The following is a 9,416-nucleotide window of genomic DNA, read 5'->3' as shown; positions in this document are numbered from 1 at the left end:
GCACTTTGTCCTTGTTCATCAACAGCTTCAACGCTCATTTCACTTCCTCTCCTTCCATCTCTCTTCATTTTCCCCAGAAATAGAGGAAACTAGAGGACCTTTCTCTCTGCACTCTTCTGACATATACTTAAACACTTGATCATATCATATCCCACACACATAACAAGAAGACTGTTGTATATTCATGTACGTTTTTCTTTTCATTATGTTTTCGGATGTTTATATATAATTTGGCAATTGTACGGTTGCTGAATGATGTTATTTTGTCCATTCTGCCTCTTCTATCTCGGTTAGGTATTTGTCAGTAGTGATTTTGGATCAATCTGAGCTTCATTTGTTTGTGATTCTCTTATTGTTGCTTTAAAAAAAAATTCAAATTATGTTTTCCAATTTTCTGGATCATTAATTAGGATTCGTTTTCTTGAAAACGTATTTGTTTGATCTTATCTCTGCCTTAATATAGACATTTTTTATAAGTGCATGAATCAAATGATTTACAAGCACATAAATAACGAAAATTATGTTACTCTAATAAAAAGAAAATAAAAATATAATGTCTTCAATAAGAGGAAAAACTATACTCCGTATTTAATTTGAGGAGTAAGTGTATCCGCAATTAAGACAAAACAACTTGCTCTCTTACTCGTGAGAAATTTTGGTATCGTGTTCAGATTCAAATGTCACAAGTCAACCTTCGTGGGTGAATATAGAGTAAAGATAATATAGTAATCGTTGAAAATTCATATAAATATATAGACCTCCCATTTCCTCGTTTACTTTAAAAGATTTGTTACGTACGAGTGAAGAAACCAAAATAATATAATCAATTATTAATTTATTTTGGAAAAGTCGAAAATCTTGGAATCAATTTTTTGAAAACAAGTTACATACTTAGTTACTTTCATTTCTGCATAATACGGTTTAATAATAAATAAAACACTTGACATTTGTCATCCCTTCATTTTCTTTTATATTATGTGAATGCTTATAATTAAGTTATTTTACATGTAGACTATGTAGTTTACTAATGGCTTTAGAATCGCCAGTTACCACCTTACTTCAGGCTTGATTAACATACCTTACTTTTTTTTTTCTTTCTAATCTTAGGTCAACATACTTTTTGGCTTATGATTATGAGATAAACGAAATGAGAAATGAGAAATGAGAAATAAAACTCATATACTATAGTATAACATTAAATTTCAAGTGGGGTTTAAATATTTAATTCTTTTGCTTTTAAAATTGCCTAACTTAATTCCAAGTTGGCCAAGTGCTTTAATGTTTGTAACGAACTCTTTCTTAGTTCCAAGAGATAGTTTTTACTATTATTTGAAAATCTACGAGCAGCCGTTCTTATATGATTCATACTACTAAAATTTGCTAATATTGAGTTCTTGATGAAATTACAGAGGTGAACAAGAATGGCAGGGGATCAGTTAAAAGTGTTGAATGCACTCGATGTAGCGAAGACGCAATGGTACCATTTTACAGCCATCATAATCGCCGGAATGGGATTCTTCACCGACGCTTACGATCTCTTCTGCATCTCTCTTGTCACCAAGCTCCTTGGCCGCATTTACTACCACGTCCCAGGCTCCGCAAAGCCAGGGACTCTCCCTCCCAATGTTGCTGCTGCCGTGAACGGCGTCGCCTTCTGTGGAACCCTAGCCGGTCAACTCTTTTTCGGGTGGCTTGGAGATAAGCTCGGGAGGAAGAAAGTTTATGGAATGACATTGATGGTTATGGTCCTTTGCTCCGTAGCTTCTGGTCTCTCTTTCGGACACGAGCCAAAAGCCGTGATGGCCACGCTATGTTTCTTTAGGTTTTGGCTAGGGTTTGGGATTGGTGGTGACTATCCTTTGTCCGCAACAATCATGTCTGAATACGCTAACAAAAAAACTCGTGGCGCGTTTGTTTCTGCCGTTTTCGCTATGCAAGGGTTTGGGATCATGGCTGGTGGCATCTTTGCTATAATTATCTCCTCTGCTTTTGAAGCTAAGTTCCCAGCCCCGGCCTATGCGGAAGATGCCTTGAGATCCACGGTACCTCAAGCAGATCTTGTATGGCGTATAATCTTGATGGTTGGTGCTATCCCTGCGGCCATGACGTATTACTCAAGGTCCAAGATGCCTGAAACCGCAAGATACACAGCTTTGGTTGCTAAGGACGCAAAGCTGGCTGCTTCAGACATGTCTAGGGTTCTGCAAGTGGAGATAGAGGCAGAACAGGAGAAAGTGGAAGAGATCTCAAGTAATAAGTCCAAAGCCTTTTCCTTGTTTTCCAAGGAATTTATGAAACGCCATGGACTTCATTTGCTAGGAACTACATCAACATGGTTCCTTCTCGACATCGCTTTCTACAGTCAAAACCTATTCCAAAAAGATATTTTCAGCGCAATCGGGTGGATACCTCCGGCTCAAACCATGAACGCAATTCAAGAAGTTTTCAAGATTGCACGCGCGCAGACTCTCATTGCCTTGTGTAGCACGGTACCTGGTTACTGGTTCACAGTTGCTTTTATAGACGTCATTGGACGGTTTGCGATTCAGATGATGGGATTCTTCTTCATGACCGTGTTTATGTTTGCGTTGGCTATTCCGTACAACCACTGGACTCACAAGGAGAACCGAATTGGATTCGTTATCATGTACTCTTTGACATTCTTTTTTGCTAACTTTGGACCCAATGCTACAACCTTCGTTGTACCGGCGGAGATCTTCCCAGCCAGGTTCAGATCTACCTGCCATGGTATCTCTGCAGCATCAGGTAAACTAGGTGCGATGGTTGGTGCGTTTGGGTTCTTGTACTTGGCTCAAAGCCCTGACAAGAACAAGACAGACGCAGGATACCCTCCAGGTATTGGAGTCAGGAACTCGCTTCTCGTGTTAGGTATTGTTAACTTCTTGGGCATCCTCTTCACTTTCTTGGTGCCTGAATCGAAAGGGAAGTCGCTCGAGGAAATGTCCGGTGAAAATGAAGAAAATGAGAACACAACAAGTGATAGTAGAACGGTCCCAATTGTGTAGTTTGATTTTAATATGTCTTTTTGTTTCTATCAACTTAAGTTGTTCTTCGTTTGATATACGCTATTGAAATCAAAATGTTTGTGTATCGATTTTAAAGGAAGTGTTCTTCTTCATTGTTACAAACCTATGATTTATGAGTTACACATGGTTAACAATTGAAATATGATTGAATCGAAAATATTTGGAACAAGCTTGGTAATGATGAAGATGAATAATTATTGTATGTTTACATTTATTTTTTTCAATAAATGAATTTTAAATTTAAATATTTTGCAAATTTCATAATTTTTAATTTCTAAGATTCAATTAAAAAAAAACTAAGGATTCTATAATAGATAACATCATTGGACATACAATTAGGATTAGAGTTCTTAACTATTTAAAAAAAAAACAAACAAAAAATACTATTAAATTGTTAAGGATTTCAATGGTGGGTAACACCATTGGAGATGTTCTTAGGGAAACATATATAATATCTGTTTAAAATTAGGTGGACTGGTAGAAAAGTGAAGTTGACTTTTAGTCTTTTATCATCATCACTTCAGTTATTTTCCATCCATTTAAAAATGTTTGACATTGAACAATGTACAAGAGTATATACATGCCGTTAGGTAGGTTCTAGAGAAACCTAGCCTTGAGCATAAAGGTAAACTAACTTATTACATAATAAGATTTCCTTTATGCTCTATACCTCCTTTTAAGATAAGTAGACATATACAACTTTACCATCACCTATTATTTATTTTCATGTAATTTACTAATATTGGCTTCAAATATGCCTGTTAATCTTTTACAGGTTTGGCAACAGTCAACATACTCTATGGTTTGAAATCGTGAGATCAACTAAACTAGAAAACAACAATTTCTTATATTAATATATATATAATTATGTTACATGGAATTTCAAGTTGGAAGTCATAAGCCATACTATCACTTTACAATAGATATTCATTTCCCGTTTTCATGGTTTGTTATGTGAAAATTCCTCTTGAAAATATTTAGCAAAACTCTTTTATGTTAGGTTTGGGAAAGATCATTGTAATCTCTTTTTGGTTCAGTACGCAGTCTCTCTTCTATGTTGTAATCTTTTGGACTCAGTGAATGATTTTCTAGCGAAAGATATATACACAGTAGAAATGATAAATCTATCCTATTAAAAACCATTGACATTCAGTTTCAAAAAAAAAAAAAACATTGACATTGTAGGCTATTTATGTAGATATTTTTTTTTTGAACTTTATTTCTGTAGATATATTCATCCTGCATTTTCTGTTTTTTTTACTAAAACAAAGTTAGATACATATCTAATATTACTAAATTAAAAATATAATGGCATGAGTAAACTTTTGGGAATAAGTTGTCAAAAGAATAACTGTTTATTGTCTCAATTTTCTTCTTCTATATTCTTTTGTTCACGTCGTTAAATTTATTTTAATACAAATTATTACTAAAATTTCATAAAATAACGTATTAGTAATTTTTACGATATTTTTCTATTTCCAATCAAATGATGATAACATATTTGTCAAACATAAGATTTTTTAATTAGTAATCAAAGTTTGAACACACTCCTAATTGAATTCACGTATTATAATTATTGTTTTGTTTTAAAAGTGTACGACAGATTACTTACTTTATTAGGATTTGAAACCTATATCTACCTAAACCGCATGGCAGGTAGTAGGTATCTGGTGATTGTATTAAATAGTGAAGTTCCCATTGCGTTTTCCGAGCATTAAACTCCCCGTATCAGAAAACAAATCATGGTCAACTACGAGAAAAACACCAAGAACGTGTTATAATATTGGACCAGCTATGTTTTCGATGATAATATATAATCTCTACAGCAAAACAGAAGCAGCCTGTCCTAATTGAATATCTCATATAGACTCGCTTATAAATGGCCGTTTCAAAACGGTTGCACTATATATCCTTGTTCATCGATCAGTAGCTTCAACGCCCATTTCACTTTCGTTGCCTCCATCTCTACATTTTTCCCAGAGATCAGATCATTTCACACGTAGAAGAAGATTGTATATTAATGTAAGTCTTTTTGTTTTCATTAATGTTTGTGGATGTTTATGTATAATTTGACAATCCATACTTTTTCTAAGGATGAAAAATAATGTTAGTCGTTGCACAAAAAGAAAAATAATGTTAGTCAATCTGATTTGATTATACTATTGCTCTTTTAATCAAGCTGTGTTTTCCGCTTTCTTGGATCATTATTACGATAAGTTCTCTTGTAGAGTTTTAGTTGGATCTTACCTCTCCCCTTCTAGAAATTTTTGTTTTGTTTTGGATTAATTCATGGTAAATTAGGCCTTAATTCATATACATGTATAGACAGACCTACCACAGCATCGTTTACTTTTTAAGATTTGGTTACGTGGAGGTAAAGAGCCATATCATTTTTTCCCGAAAAATGTAGAGCATATAACTTATGAATTACACAACTATTTTCATATCTGTATAATTGCTTAACAAATCTTTATAAGAACAATGGAATTGGCTTTAGTTTTTTTTTATTTTTTATTTTTATTTTTTATTTTTTTATTTTTGAATTGGCTTTAAGTTAATGAAACTTTTAAGTAATATTTGAAAATATACGATCAGTCCATTATTTAGATGTTCGAGCTTTAGTATGGTACTAAAAATTACTGATGTTGATTTTTTTTGATGAAATTACAGAAGTGAAGAAGAATGGCAGATAATCAATTACAAGTTTTGAATGCACTTGACGTAGCCAAGACGCAATGGTACCATTTTACTGCGATTGTAATTGCTGGAATGGGATTCTTCACCGATGCATACGATCTCTTCTGCATCTCTCTTGTCACAAAGCTACTCGGCCGCATTTACTACCACGAAGAAGGCTCCCATAAGCCAGGGACTCTCCCTCCCAATGTTGCTGCTGCCACCAACGGTGTTGCCTTCTGTGGGACCCTTGCCGGTCAGCTATTTTTCGGGTGGCTTGGTGACAAGCTGGGGAGGAAGAAAGTGTATGGCATGACGTTGATGATCATGGTTCTTTGCTCCATAGCCTCTGGTCTCTCTTTTGGAGACAAGCCAAAAACCGTGATGGCCACGCTATGTTTCTTTAGGTTTTGGCTAGGGTTTGGGATTGGTGGTGACTATCCTTTATCCGCAACAATCATGTCTGAATACGCTAACAAGAAGACACGTGGAGCGTTTATCTCAGCTGTTTTCGCAATGCAAGGGTTTGGGATCATGGCTGGTGGCATCTTTGCTATTATCATTTCCTCTATATTTGATGCTAAGTTCCCAGCGCCGGCCTATGCGGATGATGCCTTGAGATCCACGGTACCTCAAGCAGATTTTGTATGGCGTATAATCCTCATGTTTGGTGCTATCCCTGCGTCGATGACGTATTACTCAAGGTCCAAGATGCCGGAAACCGCGAGATACACAGCTTTGGTTGCTAAAAACGCACAGCAAGCTGCTTCAGACATGTCTAGGGTTCTGCAAGTGGAGATAGAGCCGGAACAGATTTTGGAAGAGATTTCAACGGATAAGTCCAAATCTTTTTCCTTGTTTTCCAAGCAATTCATGAAACGCCATGGACTTCATTTGCTAGGTACTACATCAACATGGTTCCTTCTCGACATCGCATTCTACAGTCAAAACCTTTTCCAGAAGGATATTTTCAGCGCGATCGGGTGGATCCCTCCGGCTCAAACCATGAACGCGGTTCAAGAAGTTTTCAAGATCGCGCGTGCGCAAACCCTCATCGCCTTGTGTAGCACGGTTCCTGGTTACTGGTTCACAGTTGTGTTCATTGACGTCATTGGAAGATTCGCCATTCAGCTGATGGGATTCTTTTTCATGACGGTCTTTATGTTCGCTTTGGCTATTCCGTACAACCACTGGACTCACAAGGACAACCGCATTGGATTCGTTATCATGTACTCCTTAACATTCTTTTTTGCTAACTTTGGACCCAATGCTACAACATTCGTCGTGCCGGCAGAAATCTTCCCAGCTAGGTTCAGATCAACATGTCATGGTATCTCTGCCGCATCAGGAAAGCTTGGTGCGATGGTTGGTGCGTTTGGATTCTTGTACTTGGCTCAAAGCCCTGACAAGAACAAGACAGACGCAGGATACCCTCCAGGGATTGGGGTCAGGAACTCGCTTCTCGTGTTAGGTGTGATTAACTTCTTGGGTATTCTCTTCACTTTCTTGGTGCCTGAATCTAAAGGTAAATCACTTGAAGAAATGTCTGGTGAAAATGAAAGCAATGAGCAGAACAACAACGATAGTAGAACTGTCGAAATGGTGTAGTTGAAATATGTCCTTTTTTTTTTGTTCTTGTTTTTTTGGCAACTTAAGTTCTTCTTCGTGTGATATGTTGATGTTCTAATGCTATTGAAATCAAAATGTTCATGTATCGATTTCAGGTCAAATCTCTGAGTAAATAATATTTTTGGTTTTGTTGAATTTTTTTGATTTATATAACTACGAATGTGAAATTGATAGATAGTAAAACCGGTTGAACAGAGGAACAACAATTGACATTTAAGCTCTTCAACCCAAGGAAGAAGTAAGCTCACAAAGACATGAAGCTAGGCTTTACTGTAATAACCTAGCTTGCGATAAATTTTTTTAAAAAATACATATAATCGTGAGAGTTTTTTTTTTTTTGCTAAAATTTGAATAATCGTGAGAGTTAGAGACGTTTCGACATCTAATTTGGGACAATATACGACAAAAAGATAAAAAACCAAAATTAGACTAAAGATATTCACTAGTGTTTAGTGTAGATTTTTCTTTTTTTTGTTAGAGTTTAGTGTAGATTTTCTAGATATCTGATTTTACCATATTTAGAGAATTATGTGGCGGAATCAATAATTAGGGAATAAATAATTAAGAATTTGAGAGAAAGAAAATCTAACATTCATAAAAAAAAATTTACACTGCATTCTTTTATATTCATAAAAAAATCACCATTCATAAGAAATAATTTTTCAATTTCATTTTCTATTATTTCTTTTTTTTAGAGAAATGAAAACAAAATTATTTCTTGTCAAATATGGGATGAAACAACCATTTCTACAATTATATTCTTTTACGTTTCTTTCGTAATCGTTTTTCTTGTTTTCAGAATAGTCACCAGTCGGAGTTTTAGTGTTTAGTGTTGTTTTTTAAAGGTCTTTAAAGTCAATAAACATTTTAAAAAGTTGTAGAGTGTATTCAACGATTATAAAATAATTAAACATGTTAAAAGAAAGTAAAAGATAGACAAATTAGTGTTTAATGTAAATTTCTTTTATGCCTAATTTTGTTAAGTAAATATACATTTAGCTTTATATTGCGTCGTCAATAATTAGAAATAAACATGTTAATATGAAATATTTTAAAACGTCTAACTTTGTTAAGTGAATATACACATTTAGGGAATTATGTTGCGTAGTTAACAATTAGAGAATAAATAGATTAATATCAGGAATTGAATGCCAATTATCTATAGAAACATGAATTTCATTTAATTTTCTAATGGAAATTAATTTATAATATTAATATATATATGAGAATTCGGCCAAAAAAAACCTCAACTTTACACGAATTGCTAAAACAAACATGAACTTTGGGGCTGGCCAAAAAAACACCAAACTTTCATTGACTTTAAAATTAATTAACAATGTTTTCGCTGACTTGCCAATTTAGCACGCCGTCAACAAATTTAACAGAAATATTTGACGTCGTTTATTGTTGACGTTAAGTAAAACGACGTCGTTTTCAAATGAGATGAAACGATGTCGTTTTACACGATTTGAAATTAAAAATATGTAAACCCCTGGATTTGAACCCAGGTTGGTTGGTCAAATGGGAAGGTATTTTACCACTGGGCTACAGGCACTTTCAATGTAGTTACTAACATGTTTACTTTTATTTGGTACATATTAAATATAAAAAATTCTCTAAAAACTTAATAAGATCTTTAAAATTCCAAAAAATTAAAAAATAAAGAAGATTTTTATAAAATTAATTTAGAATTTAAAATAAGATTTTATTTTTCTTTCTAAAAAATTAAAACGAACTTTAAATTCCAAAAAATTGAAAAAATTAAGGAAATTTTTTATAACATAAATTTTGAAATTAAAATTGAAAATAAATTTTTATTTTTCTTTAAAAAACATAAAAAATTATTTTCCTTTAAAAAAATAAAAAAATCTTCCAAAAACTTCATAAAATTAATTTTGAATTAAAATTAAATATTTGTTTTTCTTTAAAAAATCAAAAAAATTCCAAAATTTTCATTTTTTAAAAAAAAATCCAAATTTTTAAAAACTATAATAAAATGCAAAAAATTAAAGTTAGAATTATCAACTTTTTATGTGTGTATAATTAATTTCAACTTTTAGCAAA

At 33.7% G+C, this 9,416-nt stretch overlaps 2 protein-coding genes across 2 annotated transcripts; both read left to right on the top strand.

Annotated features, from left to right (window-relative positions):
• Positions 1–3,051, top strand: LOC125609267 (inorganic phosphate transporter 1-4-like). Its single transcript, XM_048780509.1, has 2 exons — positions 1–186; positions 1,410–3,051. The coding sequence occupies exon 2, from the start codon at positions 1,422–1,424 to the stop codon at positions 3,024–3,026; it is 1,605 nt and encodes a 534-aa protein (XP_048636466.1). The 5' UTR covers positions 1–186; positions 1,410–1,421; the 3' UTR covers positions 3,027–3,051.
• Positions 3,052–5,716: 2,665 nt separating this feature from the next.
• Positions 5,717–7,779, top strand: LOC106450980 (inorganic phosphate transporter 1-4-like). Its single transcript, XM_048780508.1, has one exon. It carries the CDS (start codon positions 5,730–5,732, stop codon positions 7,329–7,331), a length of 1,602 nt encoding a protein of 533 aa, XP_048636465.1. The 5' UTR covers positions 5,717–5,729; the 3' UTR covers positions 7,332–7,779.
• Positions 7,780–9,416: the final 1,637 nt, after the last annotated feature.

Source organism: Brassica napus, chromosome A5 (genome assembly GCF_020379485.1).
Source record: "Brassica napus cultivar Da-Ae chromosome A5, Da-Ae, whole genome shotgun sequence".
Lineage (NCBI taxonomy): Eukaryota > Viridiplantae > Streptophyta > Magnoliopsida > Brassicales > Brassicaceae > Brassica > Brassica napus.
The sequence above is the reverse complement of the archived record's forward strand: the minus strand, read 5'-3'. Positions and strand labels throughout refer to the sequence as shown.

What these genes read in the sequence shown, in the direction of transcription:
- LOC125609267 (XM_048780509.1), top strand. Translation starts at nt 1,422, where the DNA reads ATGGCAGGGGATCAGTTAAAAGTGTTGAATGCACTCGATGTAGCGAAG.
- LOC106450980 (XM_048780508.1), top strand. Translation starts at nt 5,730, where the DNA reads ATGGCAGATAATCAATTACAAGTTTTGAATGCACTTGACGTAGCCAAG.